Below are 25,772 nucleotides of genomic sequence, written 5' to 3'. Positions count from 1 at the left end.
CAGTTTTCTGCAGCTGAGCTTTGTCTTCATTTCCTGCTCAAGTCCATACCTTTGCCACTGATTCCATCTTACCAGTCATTGTCTTGGGCTGAACCAAACTGTTAGCAATCAGCACCCTACGAGCCCTGAAGCTGAGCTCCATATCCACTCCACCACAAATGGTCTGTTTCCACCTCTGTAATATTATCCTCCTCCATTTCTATATCAGCCCATCTGCTGCTTAAACCTGCACTAATGTCACCTTCAGACTTGACTAGCCCAGTATTCTCCTGTCTGGTCTCACATCCTGTATCTTCCATAAAGCTTCAGCTATCTAAAATTCTGCTGCCCATATCTTGTCCCACAAGAATTCCTATCACCCACCGCCCCTATCCTTACTGAGTGACACCGGCTTCCAGTCCACCAACACCTCAAATTTACATTTAAATCTCTTCATTGTCTCCCCTCTTCATCTCTGTAACCTCTTCCAGCCCTACAAACCATCATCTCAATGATCCTGTCCTCTCCATTCCTCTGACTCCAGCATAGTGCATCCCCACCAGTGTGTTATGTTTTAGCCACTAGGGCTTCAAGCTCCGAAATTTTTTAAGACCCTCCTGAAAGCCTACTTCTTGACCAGGCTTTTAGTCACCTTTCCAGTTAGCTCCTTGGTTATGATTCTGTGAAAGGAATTGGGAAGGTTTTCTATGTGAATGGCATTGCATAAAAGCAAGCTTTTGTTGTTGAGTTAAATATATTAACCACATTTTATAAGTTGAAGAATGTTGTAGAGTGTGTGACTGGGTAAAACTTATTAATATTTATCTTTCAATGCCCTTTAAGTATTAACTTCAATAAGATTATATCTGAGTCTTCTCTTCTCCTGTGTAAACACTACCAGTTTCTGCACCTGCTCCTCATAATTCAGGCGCCTAATCCCAGCTATTAATTTAGTTGCTCTTTTCTGCACGCTGTAGAATGCCTGGATACCTTTGTCATAATACGATGACTGGGACTGTACAACACTTTTACAAGCATTTTTTGAGAGTTCTGTTCTATTTCTTCTACTATATCGTCCAAGATTTCATTCACTCTCTTCCCTGCTGCTACAAACTGCTGAATTATTCAGCGATATATCCAACAGCACCCCCGATCCTTCTCCTATGTATTTTAGAATGCTATTTCCACGTTGAATAATACTGACTTTTCATCAGCCGCCCAAGCTATCCATTTCCTTACTTTTTGATCAATTTATTCCAAATTAGTTGGATTCTCTCTCAACTTTGTTTCACCTATCAACTTGGAGTGTTTATATCCTGACTTCCTAGTATAATGGTTATAGCAGCAGATTTCGCAACACCCAGGTTACGAGTTCAAATCCCGCTAAGGTAAGTAGGGAACTTGAAACCAAAACTTAGTTTTGTAATCTGCAGCCTGGCACCTTGCAAACTGCCAACTGACTCACTAATGTCCTTCAGGAAAGAGAGCAAGTTTGAGTAGCTGTATCAGGATTGGCCTGGAGTCTCCAAGAATTGGAGATTAATCTCCAGTTCCTTGCTATGAGCAGTCTGGAAGAAAAATCACAGTTAGATTTCTTTGAACCATGTTTATTAGTTATAAAAGGTTGGAGGTAGGAAAAGGGTCATTAGATTGATAGTCAAAAATCATCCAATCAACTAACAACTGTTCTGTTGGCTTTTCAATCGGCGCAAGAAGGCGGAGCATTGAGGAGTTGACCGTGTTGGGCGATCAATGGCAAGAGTGTGGGAGCTGCATTATTAGAGGTGATGGGATGAAACCTCCAGGGATACCTCCAACCAGAGCTGGCGAACTCTATGCTGAATGGCCACTTTTGTTCCAATGAACCTGCCACCCTTAGTTGGTCTGGATTAAGTGTGTCTGCACTCCCACATTACATTGGTGAAAGCGGCCTCTGAAGTGGTTTAGCGACACATTCAGTGGTACAAACATTTGCTGTGAAGCAGGAGGCCCACCAATGCCAGCTCGTCCGTAGGTTTGTCAGCATCACCCAACTCCACAAAAAGCAAATAAAAAAGCAGGTACAGCTGCTCAAAATTGACACTAAAACAGCAATTCCCCTTTTCAAATGGACATTGTGGAGGTGGTCTGGCAAGTAAAATGGTCTGGCCAGGATTCTATCACCTTGAAAAGTAGCCACAATGATTTCTCTACCATGGCTCTCATTTATCAGCCATGATTGAATGGCGGAGCAGACTCGATGGACCGAATGGCCTAATTTCTGCTCCTATGTCTTATGGTCTATGGTCTTACCTGTCCAGCAGTGTGCAGCGCTGCATTTAATAAATCAAGGGTAACGTGGACAAGTGCTACCTGAGATTTTGCTGGATTCTCATCCACTTACCAATCTGAAATTCACCACCATTATAAAGGTGGTGGTGTTGAGCCTTTCTAGTGCTTCACTGACTCAAGAGATTATGGAGTGAAAAGTCACACAGGAATGTGATTCTGAAATATTGCTTTAACTGGGAACCACGTTTGCTAATTTAAATCTTTAATACACAAAGGTATTTTGCAAAACTTGTTGAAAGTTAAAAAGGAACTGTGCACTTTGGAAGCAGTTCCTCAATCAGAATGAATGGTTTGCGGTCTTAAAATGGAAAGTAGACTGAAATGTGAAGATAATCAGTCCATGGGTTGCACCCTTACTGTGACTTACATCCAAAATTGTGCCTTTTTGTACTGGCTTTATGAAAAACTTTTATATTTAAATGTCTAGGCAAAGTAAACATTTGGCAAGCATACCCTTATCATCAGCACTGCTTTCCTTATGTCACGTACTCCATCGTAAACTAAGCGTGAAGCATCTATGAACTCATTCTCTTCGAAAGCCTGTGGGGGATTTGCACTCAGTGCTTCAATTGCAATTTCCACTTGTTCGGCAAAACGAGGCATAACTGGATAGAAGAGAGAAAATAAAAACACAAGTAAAGCATTAGAGATTTGTTTTCCAGTCTCCGTTCCTGCCTTAAGGCTTGAGCACTCTTTTAAAGGGTACCCAAGCTTGTCTTATTGTCACAGAATGCACTGCAGATTGGACGCTGATTAATTCTGCAGATGCTATGTTAAGTAGGTAAAAAAAAAATCACTTCAATTTAAATGGCTTAAGACAGGGAGAAAAGAAGTGGGATTGTAGATGGTGACTGCATCAAGATTTGCTTGGGAAAGAAAGCAGATGCTAGAATATTAATTATTCCAGCGCATTGCAAGTCATCAAAGTTTTACTATCAAATCAATTAAATTAAACCAAAGCATTTGATTACAGTGTTAATTTATTCGTCCTGTTCTTTTGTGTATGCATGTTTATTTTACGGCTACAATTGATTATGTAAGTTAGTGCATTCTGGATTCACACAGTACATTTTTATTTATTCACATAGATTTAATACTTACAGGTGGTGGCATTTTTACTTCTAAGCGAAAGATTTATGGTTTCAAGTTCCAATGCAGGGCGGAATTTAATGCTTCTACAGAGGCAGGCTGGGAGGCGGGAGAGCCCATAAAACCAGACAGGGGAATGCAGGCTGGAGACCCCATTGTCTTTCCGACTGCCCGCAATTAAGTCTGGATGGGAAAGGTCGAGGAATGCCTTTCTACACGGAAGCCAATTGAAGCCCTTAAATGGTCCCTTAATGTCCAACTGGTTGGCACCTTTGCTATTGCATTTCAAAGTAATTCTTTGTATGTATAGCTGAGAGGTTTTTTTTTCTGCGACTTGATGAAACACTACATACATGCAAGTCTTTCTTCTTAATGCAATCTGTGCTTCCACACTATCTAGCATGTAGCTAATTCAATGTTTTCTATCCATTGTCTGAGCTTCTGCTGTTGAATACTGAATTAGGTTAGATAGAGAGAGAATTGTTTAATCGTAGTGCAGCTCAGCAACCAAATGCTGATCTAGTAAGGTGATCTCCCATCTACCAAAGGCTCCCTAACTTCTTAGGCACATTCTGATGATAGATGTGCCCCTAAACGATAGTGTCCCACTTTTCTATGTGGTTGCAACTTTTCTGGATAACTTAGACATGTTTAAATGTTCATACATATGTAAGACAGTTCTGTGGATTTGCGTAGTTCTGTTAACCGATCAGATTGCAAACCAGAGGCCAACATGCTTTCAAGCAACTGAAGCTCAGAACTATGTGACCAATCATATTCCAGAACTAATTCTGTAGCATCATTTCTGACTAGTTCAATCATAATAAAATCCACTGAACTGCCTTACATACATATGAACATAATAAAGACTATTCATGGTCTAGCGAAAAAATGTCTGTTGCAGCACCCTTTAAAATCAAATGTATATAATAAAATAAATATGAAGAACATTCAATAAATTCAGGAAAATTCACTCATGTAATTATTCCAACAACCCAATATCCACTCTAGAAGGTTTTATTGACAGCTATACCTCAAGCACACATTCTGCTCCTACCAAATAGCATCAGACTTTCAGACATGCAAGTCCAAAACATTAAGCTGAAAAGCATCTGTCAAAACCCACAAAATGCTTGTAGTTCATGATCTGCTGAGTGCTTCCTGCTCCTCATCATCTGCAATGCTCTCCACTTCCTGCTTTGCTCCAAGTTCTCTGCTCCTTTCTCTTCTCTGAGTGTTCCCTACTCTGCTTCAATATTCTGCCCTCAACCTTCCAAAAGTCCCTAATCCCAGTTTCCCGCCAATCTGAGCGGACCTGGAGTTGGCCAAGTGAACAATATTGAATGTTTGCTACAGTGCTTATTTTTGAATATGGTTATGGGCATCAGCACCTTTCATGGGAGCATCCTTTTAAAATTCTTCTAATGCATGAAATCTGTTGATACAGCTGTAGAGACAGTCAAATAGCAACTCGGGGTAGATGACGACAGAGGCAAAGATGAACTTCAAGTCTACTGATGAGATTGCCATACTGGCAGTAAAAGAAACAGAGGTTACTATATGTGACACAACAAGGAAAGTCACACGGCAATCTTCCTAGCATCATGGCCCATGCTAGAAGTATCGAAAACTGCATGTGTCATTGTTGTTCTCTTTGTTGGAGACCTGAGCTTACTGAGAAAGGAACGGCAAAAATGCCAGCATCTCCTTGTGGAAGTGTTTGTACCAAGCTGACAAGAATCTTCATGTTCACACTTGGAATGCTTGAAATTGGAAGTTCAATGCAAATAGATGGTTGTCAGGGCAGAGTGTAGCGCTAGACTGGAAAGCGGGATACAACCCTCACTGCTGGACTGGGCACCTGCCCAAATATTGTCTAGCAAATTGAACACATGGGATACAAATTAATTGCTGCAGCATGGCTAGAGGCAGCGCTACGGAAGTTGATGCACAGTGCACCTTATTGAGAAGGGTGTTTGTACAGGCTCCCTCTGGCTGCTGATGTGGTCCTATCATGGCATCACACAGCCCTGCCAGCTAACGTCTCACCCAACTTGCAAATTTGGACCATGCAGGTCCATTGGACAAATTCAGTTGTCACTCACCAAAGATCAAACGTTCAGCTATAAGGGGCCTAGGGCTAGTGCTACTTAAAAGGCCAGGCACCCAACTTGCAAGCAAGGCAATTTTGAGGTTCTCAGCTAAGGCCACTGTAGCAGAATTCATCATGACCTCAACCCTCCAATGAGCTGGCAAACTCATTGCACTTCTGCCCAAGCTGACACCCTCCATGCCTCCTCATGTTGCACACTCTCCCAGGTTGAAAAACCCTCTCCAACAACCATTCCTCACCTGCACCTCCAATCTGCAATAGGATGTCCTTAATCTCTTGCACACCCCTAGACCTTAAAAAAGTACTTTTTTGTTTTACCATCAACCTTTGAAAGCATATTCTTTAAAAGCCACTGACATGCAACTCTCAAACCCTCCCTTTAGCCATCTCTCAGTCCAGGGCTTAATATGGACTGGCAGCTTGCCATCATTTTTGACTGACCCCTTAGGTTCCAGCGACATCAACACTTTTCTTTTAATACAATCACAAAACCTGCAGCACCATTCTCTCATCTTGTCTTCCCAGTGATTTGATGCTTATAAGATCATAAAATCATAAGAAATGGGAGCAGGAGCAGGCCATTCTGTCCATCAAGCATTATCTGCCATTCAATAAGATCATGCCTGATCAGATTGTGGCTTTTACCCCACATTCCTGCCCACGCCCCATTAGCTTTGACTCTATTGTAGATCAGGGATATGTCTAGCTGAGCTTTGAATATTTTCAACAACAGCCTTTACTGCTCGCTGGAGGAGAATTCCAAAGATTAATGACACTCTGAAAGAAAAAAATTCCTTTTCATTTCTGTCTTAAATAGGAGACCCTCTTATTTTAAAACTGTGTCCCCTAGTCCCAGATTCCCGCAGGAGAGGAAACATCTTCTCAGCATCTACCCTGTCATACCCCCTCAAAATCTTATTTGTTTCAATAAGATCAACTCTTATTCTTCTATACTCCAATCAGTATAGGCCCAACCTGCTCAACATTTTCTCATAAGACAACCCCTTATTCCCAGGAATCAGCTGAGCGAACCTTCTCTGAACTGCTTCCAAAGCAAGTGTATCCCTCTTTAAATAATGAGATCAGAGCTGTACACTGTACTCCAGGTGTGATCTCATCAATGCACTACATTGTACTACAGGGTAGCAAGACTTCCCTACTTGTGATAAATGCCAGCATTCCATTTGCCTTCCTGATTGATTGCTGTACCTGCATGCTAACATTTTGTGATTCATGTACAAGGACAAACGATCCCTCTATACTGCAGTCTCTCTCCATCTAAATAATATTCTGCTTTTCTATTCCTCATGCCAAAGTGGACAACTGCACATTTTCCCACCTTATATTTCATCTGCCAAATTTTTGTCCGTTCAGTTAACCTACATTTTTAAATATTATTTTACAGGATGTGGGCATCACTGGCTAGGACAGCATTTTTATTGCCCATCCTTAATTGAGAAGGTGGTGGTGAGCTGCCTTCTTGAACCGCTGTAGTCCATGTGCTGTGGGTACACCCACAGTGCTCTTAGGGAGGGAATTCTAGGATTTTGATCCTTGGACAGTGAAGGAACGCTGATATATTTCCAATGCAATTCAGGATGGTGAGCGGTTTGGAGGAGAACTTACAAACCTTTGCAAACTCTTTGAGTGGAACCTTGTTCCCTCCCCTGTTTCAAGTTTGATGATAGAGCGTGACATTTAATCAGGTTGAGAGCACCCCTCCATCTTCCCACCTCCATCCCAAATAAATCCACGGCAGGAAGGCCCTTAAGTAGGACACAATCCTGCTGCCGCTGGTATTATGCGGGCAGCGTGACAAGCAAACCCATGCTGGGCTGCTTGCAGGCTCTCTGGTGGGGGTCGCTTGTTCAAAGGCATTCAGTGTCTTTTGAAGGACCAAGAATTGGAAGGGTGAAGGAGAGGTGTGTGGTGTGGGTCACTGAAAGCCACCCTCCTCCACCGAACCCTTCCATGAGTACCCCCCCCCTCCCACCCCACAACCCCCCTGCCACCATCACTCACCTCTGCCCTGGGATCTAGCGATGAACCTAAGTCTCAACATCTGCCACCGCCTCCCCAGTGCCGCTGCTGTTCATTGGAGATGCCGGCCTCTGATCGGTCAGCAACTATCGGCGAGCGGGACTTCTGCCCCCAGGGTTCTTGATCCTGGAGAAGGCCCGCTGCTGGCCTGCCAAGTGCCTGAGTGGAACAAGATGTGGTGGGCCTTCCATGCAAGAGGAAACACAGGGCTCTCACCGGCTCTACAGACGGTGGCCGAGGCCCCCATCACCTCCACAAGACTCGGCCCCGAAAGGGCCATGAGGGCTCGAAACGTTGACTGATTTCTTCTCCGCCGATGCTGCCAGACTTGCTGAGTTTTTCCAGGTAATTCTGTTTTTGTTTTGCTTTCACCTATGTTGTACATCCAAGTCAATTATAGGTCATAAATAATTGAAGCCTCAGCAAATCTTCTATCCTTGCCAATATTTCACCTCCAACACCATGAGCTCATATCTCATGCAGTAATCTTGTATTGGTGCCATATTGGGAATGTCTTTTGGAAGACTTGCTGATCGTGAGGGTATCATTTCATCTTTCCAGTTTAGGGATGGAAAAATGTATCCATGGATTCTACAGGATGTATTTTTTCTCTTTTTGTAATAAGAAGTGTTAATTGCCCTGGCCAAAGACATTTACAGCACAGAAGGAGGGCAATTGTGTCTGCACCCTTATTTAATCCATTTTTAACTGGTCTAAAACGAGGCAGGGTTGTGCATTATTCTGCAGCAGATGATTTTGTACAATGTGGGACTGAAAGAAAACAAGCCAAACAGAAAACACTACTAATCACTTTCACACTTCTCAAGCAGCTAAACTGGCAAATGGCCAGAATAACCAATCAGCATTTTGCTCATCCAACTATGCTGTATGCAAAGGTTTTGAAAAATTGGACAATGAAAAATTAAGGAAAGCCTGCTTGATTGAGCAGGATGTTGAACTCTGATTAATAGCAATTTCTAGTCATAATGAACATATCAATACATCAAAGACCAAGGTCAAGCTGAGGTTAGTTCCAGCAAATAACTGGGAGGGGTAGGGGCGAGGGGGAGCAGAGGTCTGGTGGCAGGGTGACTGCGGAGGGGAAACCTTAACAAATTGTAAGGGAAATCCTAATATGGAGAGGGAGAGAACTTATGGATCATCCATTTTGAAAGTCAGACCACATGAAATAAAAGCTATGGATAGAAGCATTAAGAAGGATTGAACAAGAATTGGAGCATAAGGTCAAGTGGTAGTTTAATGCAAATTGCATCATACCTGCAGACAGAATGCACTGCAGGAAGGAATGAATAAATATTCTGAGTTCACAATGATCTTTTATTTAGAGAGAAATAGGTGCTGTGCAAATTCTATCATCTGAGTAACCATGAATACAGGAGATCTGCTAATCTCATGGCCAAAAGCTTAGTTAAAGAGGTAAGTTTTAAGAAGCATCTTGAAGGAAAAGAGGCAGACAGGTTCAGGAAAAGAATTCAAGAGCTTAGGGCCTAGACAGCTAAAGGCATGGCCACCAAAGATGGAGCATTTAAAATCAGGGATACTCAAGGGGCCAGAATTGAAGGAGCACAGAGATCTCAGTGGGTTGTAGGGCCAGAGGAGGTTACAAAGACTGAGAGGAGTGAGGCCATGGAGGAATTTGAAAACAAGGGTGAGAATTTTAAAATTAAGGTATTGCCAGCTGGGTAGGTCAGTGACCACAGGGGTGATGGGTGAATGGGACTTGATGTGATTTAAGATACAGGTAACAGAGTTTGGTTGACCCCTTACAGAGGGCGCAAGGTGGGCGAATTGCTCATTTCACTTATCTTTCAGGAAACTCAACAGTACACATTCCTGTTGCTCATACAAGCCACATTACCTGGGAGGCATTGCAATTAAGTTGTAGGTAAGATTTGTTTTTAAATTTTTAATTTTTTCCAACATCGTTTTTAAAAAAAAGTAATTCTATAGATTATTAAGAATTTACTTAACCTTACTCATAAATTGACTTTAATTTTAATATTTAGTTTTACTTTCTTTCAATAGCCTCCATAGGTCTGCCTGTCCTTCCCTTCTCATATAGCCGAAAAAAGTTGCCTGGCTTTCTTCCCACTCTCCAAATTGGGCCTCCCTCCTTATTTCATATCCACCTGATCCCTGCTTTTCTGTCACTCCACCCTTTTCCTTTCCCCTTAATGAGTTATTGCTTCTTGAATGTCCTCGCATTGGCTGTACTCTGTTTTATCAATAACAGTAAGAAAAATAGGCAGAAACTCATTTTGCAGTTTACCAGTTCCCCTTAGGGAGTGCCTGAGCAATGCCTTTAAACAGAGACTAGGCTGAGCAATCTGCATTTCAGCAGCTAAACATAACAGCAATGCTCCAGATAGCAGACTATCCAAGATTAATAGAATTACCTGGAAAAACTCAGCAAGTCTGGCAGCATCGGCGGAGAAGAAATCAGTTAACGTTTCGAGCCCTCATGGCCCTTCGACAGAACTTCTGCAGTTCTGCCGAAGGGCCATGAGGGCTCGAAACGTTAACTGATTTCTTCTCCGCCGATGCTGCCAGACTTGCTGAGTTTTTCCAGGTAATTCTGTTTTTGTTTTGTTTTGGATTTCCAGCATCCGCAGTAGCTTTTAGCTTTTTGTTTTTATCCAAGATTAATGTTAAGTGAGATCGGCTAGTGCATTAAAATGGTGCTGCCTAGAGCCCTAGCTCTAAGAAATACCTTTGGTATTCCAAGTCTTTTGAGGAAGGGCATCTATTGACATACTGTACCATGAGTTTATGTCTGAAAGGGGTGACTTTCTTAAGCAGCTAATTTAGATCAATTATTGTTCAGTAAAATGTAGATCTTGAAAAAAAGGCTGAAATGCCTGAGGGATCTCTCACCATCTCAGTGCAATGACATTAATAATGCCCTTTTTAAGCCTGAGGGTGTATCATTCTTCAGAACACAGACTCATACAGTAGGGAAGAAGGCCATTCGGCCCATCATGTCAGCTCTTTGAAAGAGTTATCCAGTTCATCTCACAACACTGCTTTTTCCCCATAGCCCTGCAATTTCCCAGTATTTTAGATACATTCAAACGTAAGCTGAAGGTAACAGCCCCTTTGCATTGCTGGTGAAACTGAGCAAAGTTTTAGTTGAACATTGATAAAATGTAAAGCAGATAAAGAAGAATATCTCCTTCAAGCAGGAACAGATTTTTATTTTCTAAGGCTTGAATTTCTGCAGCTCACTTGTATCAGTAACCTGCCTTGTACTGTAACCTGACCTGAGAACGCCTGCTGAGATGAACTATGATAATGTTTTATTTCTCTCAATCAACTTCCAAACCAACAATTACCAAAAGAATAAATTTCTGTCTTATCCTTGATCAATTCTCACCATTAACTCAATTTAATCCAGTTTTTATTGTAACTCTTGGCATCACTGATTACTTTCCCCTTGTCAAGAAATCCAATCTGCACAAAAGCCACGTTATATGCCTTGTTATCACCTCCTAAATTCACCCTTTGTCATGCACGTTGCACAATTTAAAAAAAGACGCATCTGTTCCCGAAGCCATCATTCTGCGGGACAACCAAGTGCGTTTCAAATCCCCACAGAGGACAAATTTGCATACTGTCAAGACAGAAAGTGACAAACACTGAGAGTCAGCATGTGCGAAGAATTAAAATGGGGATTCATGTTCAATTAGCATCTACTGCTTCTTTTTTTAATCACCATAAACAGAATTTTATACACAGATTCTAAATTTAATTTTGCATGACTCTTGGTCCTGGGTTTGTACTCCAATGGTGGCTGCTGTTGACATCCATTGACTATGCATGTGGTGAGCTTTGTAAGTTTTTTGTATGACTGAGGCACAGAACACTTGACAACAGGGAAAAACAAGCAGTGCTATAGGGAAGATGGTGGCATTTTAGCAATATCACCAGGCTAATAATCCAGAGGCCCAAGATAATGTTCTGGAGACTTGGGTTCAAATCCCACCATAGCAGCTGGTGGAATTTCAATTCAATTCAATCAAAAAATCTGGAATATAAAGTGAGTGTGCTGATGTCATTGTGTGGAATGTGCAAAAGTTGGAAGAGTTCCCCCCATGAGCAATTAAGCCCATTAGTGTCTCAATAGTCAGTGATTTTCTGTGACCCATACAACCTTACGGCTGGTGGGCTTTATGTTTTTCAATGAAACCTCATCCAAGGGCAAGATAAAATCTCCATTAGGATTTAAAATAAAAAGAATTATCTGGGGACTGTCTTTTTTTGTGAGGTCTGCTTTCAGGTGCTGGGTTGTGCCACATGGACAATTTTTGCAGCACTTTTGGGCTTTCTTTTATTGTTTGCAGACCTGCAGCTCCCTGAGGCAGTTGTCTGCCTTCAGGGAGCTCTCATGAAGCCCTCGCCCACGCTCGTGGTGGCATCAGCGCTGGCCTGGGATCTGGCGCCTCCCCCTTGGCCAGAGAGGAATTAAAAATTTGGGTCAGAGCCCCTGCAATCTCCTCCCTTGCCTCCCTCAGCAGTCTGGGATGCAAATCATCCTGACCTGGAAATGTGTCCACTTTTAAGCCTGCCAACACCTCCAATATCTTGTCACTCCCTATATCAATTTGCTCAAGAACCTTGCAGTCTCTCTCCCCAAGTTCGATACCTTCATCCTCATTCTCTTGGGTGAAGACAGATGTAAAGTATTCGTTCAACACTCTACTGATGTCCTCTGGCTCCACCCATAGGTTGCCCCCTTGGTCCCTATTCTTTCCCTGGTTATCCTCTTCCCATTGATATACTTGTAGAATATCGGGATTTCCCCTACTTTTACCAGCCAGAGCTTTCTCATATCCCCTTTTTGCTCTCTTAATTGCTTTCTTAAGCTCCACCCTGCACTTTCTGTACTCCACTAATGCCTCTGCTGATTTGCTCCCCTTGTACCTGCTAAAAGCCTCTATTTTCCTTCTCATCGTATCCTGAATATCTCTGGTCATCCATGGTTCTCTGGGCTTGTTACTCCTTCCTATCACCCTAGAGGGAACATGTTGAGCCTGTACCCTCCCCATTTCCTTTTTGAACACCCCCCACTGTTCCTCTGTAGATTTCCCCACAAGTAACTGTTCCCAGTCTACCTTGGCCAGATCCTGCCTTATTTTACTAAAGTCTTCTCTCCCCCAATCCAAAGCATTTTGTTGCAACTTGTCTATTTCTTTGTCCATAAAATCTTAAATTGTACCATGTGGTCGCTATCACTAAAATGCTCGCCCACCACCACCTCAGCCACCTGTCCGGCTTCATTCCCCAGAATTAGGTCCAGCACTGCGCAGTCCCTTGTTGGACCCTCTACATATTGACCTAAAAGGTTCTCCTGTACACATTTCAAGAAATCCACTCCATCCAAGCCCTTAACACTATGTCTATCCCAATTAATGTTGGGAAAGTTGAATTCACTCAATATAATTACCCTATTGTTATTGTTTTTACACACCTCTGCAAATTGTGCACATATTTGCCCATCAATTTCCCGCTGACTATCTGGGGGTCTATAATAAACACCTAACAATGTGGCTGCCCCTTTTTTATTCCTAAGCTCTACCCACAAAGCTTCATTTGATGCCCCCTCCAAGGTATCATCTCTCCTTACTGCAGTAACTGACTCCTTAACTAATAATGCAATGCCTCCTCCTGTTTTACCCCCTCCCCTGTCTCACCTGAAGTTTCTATATCCCGGAATGTTGAACTGCCAATCCTGCCCTTCTCTCAACCACATCTCAGTGATGGCTACTATATCACAATTCCACATGTCAACCCTCACCCTTAACTCATCCGTTTTACCTGTAATACTCCTGGCATTAAAGTAGAGGCCATCCAGCCTTGCCTTACTCCCTTGAAACTGCAGCTGTACTCCCTCTGACTTGATTGTTTTACTGTATTATGATGTGTCCCTATTCTGCTAACATTCCGTGTCCCCTCCCCCTGCAGAATTAGTTTAAACTCCTCCCAACAACACTAGGAAACCCGCCTGCAAGGATGTTAATCCCGCTCTGGTTCAGTTGTAGACCATCCCGCTTGTACAGGTCCGACCTTCCCCAGAAACGGTCCCTATGATCCAGGAATCTAAAACCCTCCCTCCTGCACCAACTCTTAAGCCACATATTCATCTGCGCTATTCTCCTACTTCTGAGCTTGCTAGCACGTGGCACTGGGAGTAATCCAGAGATTACAACCCGAGAGGTCTTGCTTTTTAGTTTACTGCCTAACTCCCTGAATTCTCGATGCAAGAATCACAGAATCACACAGTGCAGGAGAGGCCCTTCGGCTTATCGAATCTGCACCGACACGTGAGAAACACCTGACCTACCTACCTAATCCCATTTACCAGCACTTGGCCCATAGCTTTGAATGTTATGACGTGCCAAGTGCTCATCTAGGTACTTTTTAAAAGATGTGAGGCAACCCGCCTCCACCACCCTCCCAGGCAGCGCATTCCAGACCGTCAACACCCTCTGGGTAAAAAGGTTTTCCTCACATCCCCCCTAAACCTCCTGCCCCTCACCTTGAACTTATGTCCCCGTGTGACTGACCCTTCAACTAAGGGGGACAGCTGTTCCCTATCCACCCTGTCCATGCCCTTCATAATCTTGTACACCTTGATCAGGTCACCCCTCGGTCTCTTTATGGTGATTAAAAAAGGAAGCAGTAGATTCTAATTGAACAAGAATCTCCATTTTAATTATTTGCACATGCAAGGTGGAGAATTGAAATGACAAGTGACAGGAAACTCAGGGTCATGTTTGCGGACTGAATGGATGTGTTCCGCAAAGCGACCACCCAGTCTACGCTTGGTCTCCCCATTGTAGAGGAGACCATATTGCAAACAGCGAAGGCTGTATACTGAACTGGAAGAAGTACAAGTAAACTGCTGCTTCACTTTGAAAGAATGTCTGTGGCCTTCGATGCTGAGAAGAGAGGACAGGTGCTGCACCTTCTGCTGGCTATTAATGGTGCCGTAGGGAAGGGAAAGGGTGTCTGAGGAGGGAATAGTTCAGAGGAGTGGACTAGGGCGTTGCAGAGGAAATGGTCCCTTCGGAATGCTTAAAATGGAGGGCAGGGTGAATGTGTTTGCTGGTGGCATCAAGCTGGAGCTGGTGGAAGTGGCAGAGTGTGATCCTTTGAATGGGAAGGCTGATGGGGTGGAAGGTGAGGACAAGGGGAACTCTATTATGGTTCTGGGAGGGGGGAAGTGTGTGAAATGGGTGGGAATTCTTGTTTGAGGAAAAAGGAAGATATGTCAGGAGCGCTGGTGTGGAAGGTTGCATCATCAGAACAGACATGGCAGAGATGGAGAAACTGGGAGAATAGAATGGAGTCTTTACAGGAAATAGGGTCTGAGGAAGTGGAGTCAAGGTAGCTATGAGAGTTTGTGGGTTTGTAGTGAATGTTAGTTGATAGCCTATCCCCAGAAATGGAGACAGAGAAGTCGAGGAAGGGAAGGAAAGAGTCAGAGACGGACCAGGTGAATGTGAGAGAAAGGTGGAAATTGGAAACAAAGTCAAGGAAATTTTCCAGGTCGTGGTAAGAGCAGGACACAGCACCAATTCAGTCATCAATATACCGGAAAAGAAATGAAGGAGGGGGCCTGAGTAGGAATGGAATAGTGAATGTCCCACATACCCCACAAAAAGGCAGACATACCTAGGATCTAGGCAAGTACCCATAGTAACACCTTTTACTTGGAGGAAGTAAGTGGAGTTGAAGGAGAAGTGCAAGAACAAGTTCAGCCAGGCGGAGGAAGGCGGTGGTGGATGGGAACTGGTTGGGCCTCTGTTGGAAGAAGAAGTGGAGAACCTGGGACCTGAACAGAGGCGGGCGGGAGTCGGGAGCGGCAGGAATAGAGCCCAGGGACTGGAGCGTGGCCTCTGCTACCTGGGAACTGAACAGAGGGAGTCGGGAGAGGCATAAATAGAGACCAGGGATCGGAGCGCGGCCTTTCCTACCTGGGAACTGAACAGAGGGAGTCAGGAGTTGGGAGAGGCATCCCAGCTGCTGAAGAAACTGAATAAAGAAACCCAACTGTAACATCACATTAAACTAGTAAGTTGATAAGCTGGCAAGTGCTTGGTGTAAGAGACAGCAAGTTAGAATGCAGGAGTTAAGGCAGATCTATCAATAAAGAGAATGAAAAATAAAATAAAATAAAAATATTTACAAAATAAAATAGTTAAAATAAATGTGTTAAAATAAAAATGTTAAAATAAAATAATTAAAATAAATGCCTAAAACACAAACCAGTGCAATTAAGCATCATATAACCTTTAGTTCTATTTGTGGGTGGTACTAGCACTTGGTAAGTACAGTAAATTTCAGCATAGATAGGAATTATTCTAAACTAATTCAGAAAGCTATTAAATTAACTGAATAACATAAGTAACAATGGGAGGACAGGTGTTATGCTGCAGCTGTGGAATTTGGGGCCTTTTGGATGCCAAGGCGATCCAGGACAAACACGTCTACAGAAAGCGTAAGCAGCTAGAGGTGTTCCAGATCAGGATTATTGATCTGGAAACCAAACTGCAGACACTGCGCAAAATAAGAGAGGGGGGGAAATACCTGGACACTTTATTTCAGAAGAAAGTCACACTTCTTAGAATAGGGCCGTCTCTTTTGGCCAGCAGTAAGGGACAGGAGGATGTGATCGTTAGTGAGGCAGGTAAAGGGAGCAGACAGTAGTGGAGGATCCTCAGAATTTGCAATTGTCAAACAGGTGTGAGGTGCTCACAACCTGTGTGGACGAAAGCGAGATCTGCAAGGTGGATGAGCAGGCTAGCCATGGCACCATGGTACAGGAAGCCGTTCAAATGTGGGGAGCAAATAAGAATGTAGTGGTTATAGGGAACAGTATAATGAGGGGGATTGACATTGCTCTCTGTAACAAAGAGTGGTGTGGTGGTGGAATGGTGAGGGATCAAGCTTGGGTAAATCATGGAGTAGAGTCAAAGCAGGAGAGTAAAATAGTAATATAGGAAATGAGGGTCAGAGAAAGGCAGGAAGGGAAAGAGAGGAAAAACCTAAGAATACACCAACATTCAAGACTGGATGTTACAAAGATAACAAAAAGGCAAAACTAAAGCCTCTGTATCTGAATCCTGAATCCACACAAAGTAAATGAATTGATAGCACACATTGAAAATTATGATCTGTTAGCCATTATGGAAAAGTGGCTACAGGATGTCAAGGATTGGGCCCTGAATATTCAGGGGTAAATGACATTCAAGAAGAATAGGGAGCTAGGTAAAGGTGGAGGGGTAGCACTGTTAATCAAAGATGGCATGGGTGCAATAGTTAGAGATGACATTGTTTCAAGTTTGAATGCAGATGAAGAATAGTAGGGGAAAGAAGTCACTAGTGGGAGTGGTCTACAGGCTTCCTTACAGTGACCACAATATATGACATGCAAGAAGAAATATTGGGTGTTTGTGGTTCTTTTTTGTTCATTTATGGGATGGTGGCATCGCTGGATAGGCCAGCATTTATTGCCCATGCCCAATTGCCCTTGAGTGTGCTGAGCTGCCTTCTTGAACCGCTGCAGTCCATGGTGTGTATAGTGCTATTGGGGGTTGCCGGGGTGGGGGGAGGGGGGGTGGTAGTTCCAGGATTTTGACCCAGCTTGTGATAAAGGGACGACGATAATCATGGGTGATTTTGACCTACATATAAACTGGAAAATCATATTGGCAGTAGTAGCCTGGATGAGGAATTCATAGAATGTTTTTGAGACAGTTTCTTAGAGCAGCATGTTCTGGAAACAACCAGCGAGCAGGTTATATTAGACTTGGTACTATGACAGCATTAATTAACTACCTCAGAGTAAAAGCACCCCTAGGTAGCAGTGACCACAATATGATTGAATTTTACATCCAGCTTGACAGAGAGAAGAGGGCGGGCCTAAGACTAGTATTTTCAACTTAAATGGGCATGAGAGCTCAGCTAGCTAAAGTGAACTGGGATGCTAGGTTAGAGGATAGATCAATAGAGGAGCAATGGGAGACCTTTAAGGAGACATTTCAGAATATTCAGAATAAGTATATTCCTACTTTAAAGAAATATTCTAAGCGGAGGACCCACCATCCCTGGTTAACTAAATAAGTTAAGGAAAGCATCAAAATTAAGGAAAAAGCATATAACTCTGCAAAGATGAGTGGCAGGTCAGATGATTGGGCAGAATATAAAGAACGGCAGAGAATGACTGAAAGGTTAATCAGGAGTAAGAAATTAGAGTATGAGAGGAAGCTAGCTAGAAATGTAAAAACGGATAGTACGAGCTTCTTTAGGTATTTAAAAAACAAAAGAGTAAGTAAAGTGAATGTTGGTCCTCTAGAGAGTGACAGTGGGGAGGTAATAGTAGATAGTAAGGAAATGACGGATGAAATGACAAATATTTTGCTTCTGTCTTCACTACAGGGGGTAGAAAAAACATTCTAGTAATAGCTGTAAGTCAAGAGGTGGAGGGGAGAGAGGAACTTGGTGAAATTACAATCACTAGCGAAGCCTTATTAAACAAACTGTTGGAGCTGCAGGCTGACAAGTCACAGAATCACAGAATCACACAGTGCAGAAAAGGCCCTTCAGCCCATCGAGTCTGCACCGACACATGAGAAACACCTGACCTACCTACCTAATCCCATTTACCACCACTTGGCCCATAGCCTTGAATGTTATGATGTGCCAAGTGCTCATCTAGGTACTTTTTAAAGGATGTGAGGCAACCCGCCTCCACCACCCTCCCAGGCAGCGCATTCCAGACTGTCACCACCCTCTGGGTAAAAAAGTTTTTCCTCACATCTCCCCAAAACCTCCTGCCCCTCACCTTGAACTTATGCCCCCTCGTGACTGACCCTTCAACTAAGGGGAACAGCTGCTCCCTTTCCACCCTGTCCATGCCCCTCATAACCTTGTACACCTCAATCAGGTCGCCCCTCAGTCTTCTCTGCTCCAACGAAAACAACCCAAGTCTATCCAACCTGTCTTCATAACTTAAATGTTTCATCCCAGGCAACATTCTGGTGAATCTCTTCTGCACCCCCTCCAGTGCAATCACATCCTTGTGGCAGCCAGAACTGCACACAGTACTCCAGCTGTGGCCTCACCAAGGTTTTATACAACTCCAACATGTTCTCCCTACTTTTGTAATCTAGTAGTCTCCGGGTCCAGATGGACTTCATCCTAGGGTCTCAAAAGAGGTGGCTAATGAGGTAGCAGATGAGTTGGTGTTAATTTTCTGCAATTCGGTAGTTTCTGGAAAAGTCCCATCATAATGCAAATTAGCAAATATAAACCCTCGATTCAAGAATGGGAGGGAGGCATAAAACAGGAAACTATAGGCTAGTTTGTTGTGGGGAAGGTGCTAGAATCGATCATTAACGAGGTTATAGCTGGGCACTTAGAGAAACTCAAGGTAATTCAGAAAAGTCAGCATTGTTTTGTGAAAGACTTAACCAATGTACTGGAGTTCTTTGAAGGAGTAACTTGTACTGTGGAAAGAGGGGAGCCTGTAGATGTACTGTACTTGGATTTCCAGAAGGCATTTGATAAGGTGCTACATCAAAGGTTATTGTGGAAAATAAAAGCTCATGGTGAGGGGGTATCATATTAGCATGGGTATAAGATTGGCTGGCTGGCAGAAAACAGAGAGTATGCATAAATGGGTCATTTTCTGATTGGCAAGATGTTATGAGTGGAGTCCCATAGGGGTCTGTACTGGGGCCTCAACCTTTTACGATTTATATCAATGACTTAGATGAGGGGAGCGAAGGCATGGCAGCTAAATTTTCAAATGACACAAAGATAGGTGGGAAAATATGTTGTGAAGAGGACATGATGTTGCAGGTGGATATAGATAGACTGAGTGAGTGGCCAAAAATCTGGCAGATGGAGTATCATGTGGGAAATTGTGAAGTTGTTCACTTTGGCAGGAAGAATAAAAAGAGTATTACTTAAATGGAGAATGACTGCAGAATTCCAAGGTGCAGAGTGATCTAGGTGTTCTAGTGCATGAATCACAAAAAGTTAGCATGCAGATGCAACAAGTAATTAAGAAGGCTAATGGAATGCTATCCTTTATTACGCGAGGAATTGAATATAAAAGTAAGGATGTTATGCTTTAGTTATACAGGGCATTGGCGAGATCATATCTCGAACACTGTGTGCAGTTTTGGTCTCCTTATTTAACGAAGGATGTAAATGTGTTGGAGGCAGTTCAGAGGAGGTTTACTAGATTGTTACCTGGAATGAGTGGGTTGTCTAATGTTGATAGGTTGGACAGGCTGAGCTTGTTTCCACTGAAGTTTGGGAGAGTGAGGGGTGTCTTTATTAAAGTATATAAGATCCTGAATGGTCATGAAAAGGTGGACACGGAAATGATGTTTCCTCTTGTGGGTGAGTCCAGAACAACGATGCACTTTTTTAAAATTAGGGGGCGCTCTTTTAGGACAGAGATGAGAAATTTTTCTCTCAGAGTGTTGTGCGACTTTGGAACTCTTTGGGCAGGATTTTCCCCTCGGTGATTTGGGGGCGGGGCCTGCTCGCCGAGGGGAAAATGATGTGGGATGACGTCGGGAGAAATCCCCGACGTCATCCCGGGCCATTTAAATTTTAGGAAGGCGGGCGGACAGCGAAATCAGCTGTCTGCCCAATGACCTGTCAATGGCCAATTGAGGCCATTGACAGGCTAGTTAAGATAATTAAATATCTGCCCATCCAGCCTTAGGGCTGGTGGGCAGGCCAGGAGCCCCAGCGGGCTCCAGATTATTCATGAAACTTCATCCATTGGCGGGATGAAGTTTCATGTCCGTTATTTAAACATTTAACAAATTTCATGTGTTTATTATTAACATGTCCCTTCTCGTGTGACATTGACATATGAGGGGGACATGTTAATAATTTCAATATTTATCTATTTTTAGACTTTACCTACCTGTCACGAATCTCTCTGAGACAGGGCTTTGCCTCAGGGAGCAGTGCACTCTTTCGTACACATGCGCGAAAGAGCACACTTTGACAGTTGGCGATTCCTGTCGGGAAGGCCGCTGGGCGGGCCTTAATTGGCCCGCCCACTCAAAATGGCGGCGGGCCCTGTTTCGGTGGCAGGGGTCGGCTGTCCACTTGCCACCGAGCCGGTGGGGCCCGCACGCCATTCGAGGGCAAAATTCTGCCCTCTGCCTCAGAAGGCAGTCGAGGCAGTGTCATTGAATATCTTTCAGGTGGAAGTCGATAGGTTCTTCTTAGGCAAGGGAATCAAAGGCTATTAGGAGTAGATGGGAATGTGGAATTAGAAATACAAACAGATTAGCCATGATCTTATTGAATGATGGAGCAGACTTGAGGGGCCGAATGGCTTACTTCTGCTCCTATTTCGTATGTCTGTATGTAACTCTGAGATTGCATTGCTGGGGTATGGAAATGTAGAGGGGTCGGATGTCCATAGTGAAGAAGGAACGGTGAGGGCCAAGAAACTGAAAACGGTTGAAGTGACATAGGGTATCGGAAGAGTCACGGATGTGAATAGGTACATTCACTGATAGGGCACATGGGATCTTGGGTTAAGCACTACCAGCAGGGCTCCCTCAGTAGTCGAGTCCTGCACTGTTAAAAGTGCTGTGTTTTGAATGAGATACTTAACCCGAGAGCCGTCAGCCCTGTCAGGTGGATGTAAAAGATCCCATGGCATTATTTTGAAGAAGAACCAGGGAGTTATGCATTGGCCAATATATTTCACTTAATCAACAACACAGAAACAGATCAGTCGGTCATTATCACATTGTTGTTCGTGGGAGCTTGCTGTGTGTAAACTGGGTATTGCAAATCCTACATTACAACAGTGACTACAAAAGTACTTCATTGGCTATAAAGTGCTTGTGATGTCCTGTGGTCATGAAAGGCGTTTTTAGAATGCACCTTTATATACCTGAATGCAAGAATAAAATTGGCCAACTGCATCATTTCATTCGGAGGGAGCAATAGAAGAGGACCAAACGCAACAGACATTACCTGAAAATGGGTTTAAATCCAACACAGACTCATAGGCCTGCTATGAAACGTGATAAGTCATCTATTTTTCCTCAAACAGGCTTGGGAAGGGCTATTGAGAAATGGAAAAATATTACACTAATGTGGTAGAGTGTGCTCTTTGAAAGTGGTGCTGAGGTACTTTGCACCAGGCAGAGTAGGGAGATTTTACTATTTACCTGCATTTTACCTGGGCTGGTCGTGTTTATCGTACACGGGCTGCCCAGAATGAGAATGTTCAGACCACAGCCCTCGCTTTGATGAGCATAAATTTCATTTAAAAGTCTCTCTACTGTCTCAGACTTTAGAATTGGTGAAAATGATCATGTAACTACTAAAGAACACTGCAGAAATCCTCCCTCCAAGCCAGTCACTGAATACTAAGGATCAGATTTTCGCAGAGTCCGGAAGGCTCCTTTGAAATGGATGGTGAAACTCAGATGAAGAAGCCCTGCCCCATTTCCGACAGATTTAATTTTTGCTGGCAAAAGGGAAGGGGGCAGGGCATGATGCACACAGGAGGCTGAAGCAAACTCAGCAGGGTCATTTGAACTTAGTGCTGAGTTCAGACAGACGCCATTTTGGCTGTTGCAAAGGCCTTAACCCGCAGTTGAGATTTATGAATTGATGCAATGTTCTTAAAGGAGAGGTAAGGTCTGTTTAAGTGCCGTGATCTGAAGTTTTTTTTTAAATGCCATGGTCTTTAAATGTGAAATAAGGTTTAAACTGTCAGAGTGAGAAAATAAAACCTCTGCCGGACTGCTTTGGCCATCTGGTCGTGCAATTCCAATAGAAGTCTTTGTTGTCATTTACCCAAGCGCCATTGTTGCATCATTATGAATGCTTAGCTGAGTTTCAAAACGTCAATCATCTCAGCAGGGGCCGCTGAGTTCACAGTTTGATTGGCAGTACAAATAGGCATTTAAACAATTAAATAATTCTGTTTTTGTTTTGGATTTCCAGCATCCGCAGTAGCTTTTAGCTTTTTGATTAAATATTTTTGATGTGTGGTTTGAATGGAAATTTGTTTATGTAAAAGATTAACCACTTGAGGAGATTTAAAGATTCAAATGGGTTTCTTGAATGGGAGCTTTTTTCCCGATCAGGTTTGTATAACTTGAGATGAGACCTGCATTAGATTGTTAGAGGTTCATATTATTTTCATCTCCACGTGGCTTCTGAAGTCTGCCCATGGTGGATACTATGTGAGTGGCTATGGAAGTGACATGGGAGTATGAACCGGCATGGAGTTATGAGGGGGCATGGGGGTGGATGCGGAGCATGATGGCATAGAGGTGGTATTTGGGGTATGAGGGGCCTTGGGGGGGGGAATGGGGGTAATGAGTTAGCATGGAGGTGGCATGTGCTGTATGAGGGTGGGGAGGTGAGAGGGTGTGGGCCTTACAGCATCTGAAACAACTAGGAAGAAGTTCCAGAGAACTGAGGAAGGCCTTCTAACCAGGCCTGCTCAGCATTCGCCCACCCTTGTGGTCACCTAGGATCTGCTTCGGGGTCAGCGGGCCTCACTCGATCCAACCCTTGCCTCCACGAAGTGAAAATTGGGTCCAACAGAGCCCTTTAAACAGAGGTGGGTCTGTCGAATTGGGAAATTGCTAGATTCGAGCTAACCACCTCAGTGGCGAAGTTACGGTCCTCAGGGTTGCACCAATGACATTCACGAGGCATCTGCAAGTACCTAATGTCCTGCTGTTCCAATGCTGTAAGTTGAATCATGAGCTTCAGATTCATTCACAGAATCTTAGAATAAAATATAATATGCTGGCCATAACATTTCCCTTGAATAAACTTTAAAATGAATGTTAATAACACCTGTCAATCAAAATGGTGGCTGTTTCCTTCTGATGGATTTGCAATGTTAACGTCAGGAACCTGCTCAATTAAAACTCACCTGAAGTAATGTCCATTTCACAATTCTCATGCACCTATATTGGCACTCAGCTGTGAAAACTGTCAAAAATGTCTTTAATGCAGCTATTCTGAGTAAAGCAGGATGGAAGTGACTCAACGTTGCGAATCAGTAACACAATCTGTGTGCCAATGTTAGCCTCTTCACTCAACCTGACTCCCCCCGAGATCTTACAAATTCAACTGAATAAACATTAAAAGTGCCCTAGTTTTCATACAAAAAGGTTTCGCACAAGCATCTAGAAAATGTACCTAATATAATGGGTGAGCTTCTGGTTAACTTATCAACTGCAAGTTCATTCACTGAAGTGTATGAATATTTCATTCATGGCTTAAAAACACTAAAAATGGATGAATTTTCCTGGCCCATCTGTGATGGGCTGACAAAATGGTGGGGGTGGGTGAAGGTGGTGGGCTTTGGGAGGGAGCCCGACTTCTCCCCTTGCCATTTTGCCAGCAGTGCAAAACATGGCAGCCAGGCCATGGCGGCCAATTGAGCCACTTATGTGGCCAATTAAGGGCCACCTCATGCCTCTGCGGACAATTTCCCCAGGTCGGGAGGGCCCGCTGCCTCATGGAGAGACTGCCAGATAAACCCTGGGGGATCCATGAGCAACCATCTTCGGTCGCTGGGCTTCCCCCAGCCTTACTCACCTATCTTCAAGGGCTCTTCGCCATTGAGGTTCCTTCTCCTTGGAGTAGCAGCCTCAGCAACAGCCATCACTAAATGGCAAAATTCAGACCTAACAATCATAATTTCTTCCTCACATGTGTCTATACTTAAAGCGGTACATATCAGGAGTCCAGTCAGATGATGCAGTCTGACATTAAGGGCTGAAGTTTCCACTCCTGCATTATTGAACTTTGGGGTCGGGGGTAGGGCGGTAAAATAGGAGGGCCTGCCATTGGGGAACATTCCCGTGGTGGGTTGTGTCAGGAAGATAAAGTAATCCTCATAATGTTACTGGAATTTATTGTAAAATGGTGGTATCTGTGTGTGTGTGTGTGTGTGTGTGTGTGTGAGACTTAATTGGATTAAAGGCAGCTGATCTGAAGGCTTTGATGATGATAGAAGATGAGTTAGGGTTGAAATGTTAATTAGGTAAACATAGGTGTCAAGGGAACATATATATTTTTAAATAAACCAGACTAGATTATTTTCATGGGAAAAGGTGAAATGTGTCACCTAGCCAGGTGACGTTCAGAAACAGTGTGTGAGTCGGCAGCACGCCCGCTGACCATTAACAGGCCTATTAAGGCCATTAAAGTTATAATTGAATGACAGTTTTCGCTGTCCGTCCAACCTTACGGTCTTTGGATTTTTTAGGAAACCTCATCCACAGGTGGAAAGAGGTTTCCAACAGCAATTAAAAATTAAATTAAAATTTTTATAAAAATGTATAGTATGCCCCTGCTCATGTGACAGAGTCACATGAGGGGCCATGGTTTTAACATTGCTAAGTTTTTAATTTCTGATTTTTAAAAATCTTCAGTTCCCTGAGGCAGCTCTGTGCCTCAGGGAGCTTTCATTGCGCACACTCACGGGCATGCGCGAACTTCCGTGCTCGCCCTCCTCCCACCCCCACCCCGGCAGCGCTGAGCACTGCAGCGCATGTTTCATGCTGGCTGGCCGTTAATTGGTCAGCCAGCGTGAAATCGATCTCGGGACCCGCCCACTGCACCCACCTGACGAGGGGAATATCCTGCCCTATGTGTCTTACTGTTGTCTTAACAAAAGTGTAACTGGGAGTCAGATTATAGTAGTAATTTGTAGACATATGTATGCGCTTAAAATAATCTCTCTTATTAATAAATGTTTAATCTAGTTTTGTAAAAACCTATAAGGCTCGGTGGCCTTATTACTACTGAATTCAAAGCCCACATCTGGAAAGATACAAATTGAAAAAATGATTGTGGTAGTTGTCTCAAGTTTCTCTCTGGGATTTGAACAACTCTGCATTTACCATCAGCTGTGCCATAACAGGCTGGGACTAGGATCAGCTGTCTGCTCCATGGAAAGGCAGGCAGCCAACTTAGATTTTTAAGAGCTGAAATGAGAGGGTTGGGGGGTGATTTTTCAGCCATCTAAATGGAAGCAGATTCCCTTCAGAAAGCCAGAAGGACCATTGGAGCCAGTGGCTCTGTGCCCCAAAAAGGCTGTGACAGGCAGGAAAAGCCACACCTGCAGCCGAAATGATTCGCCGGGAGGGGTTTCCCCTCCGCTTCATAG

The 25,772-nt window shown here is 43.6% G+C and overlaps 1 protein-coding gene across 1 annotated transcript in view; it reads right to left on the bottom strand.

Moving 5' to 3' along the window:
* The window catches only part of ctnna2 (catenin (cadherin-associated protein), alpha 2), a 1,502,658-nt gene that overhangs the window by 267,995 nt on the left and 1,208,891 nt on the right, over positions 1–25,772 (bottom strand). The window contains exon 13 of the mRNA XM_078554361.1: positions 2,764–2,915. Within this exon, the coding sequence (XP_078410487.1) occupies positions 2,764–2,915 (152 nt within the window). The remainder of the gene's footprint in view (positions 1–2,763; positions 2,916–25,772) is intronic.

Source organism: Cetorhinus maximus, chromosome 1 (assembly GCF_964194155.1).
Source record: "Cetorhinus maximus chromosome 1, sCetMax3.hap1.1, whole genome shotgun sequence".
Lineage (NCBI taxonomy): Eukaryota > Metazoa > Chordata > Chondrichthyes > Lamniformes > Cetorhinidae > Cetorhinus > Cetorhinus maximus.
The sequence above is the reverse complement of the archived record's forward strand: the minus strand, read 5'-3'. Positions and strand labels throughout refer to the sequence as shown.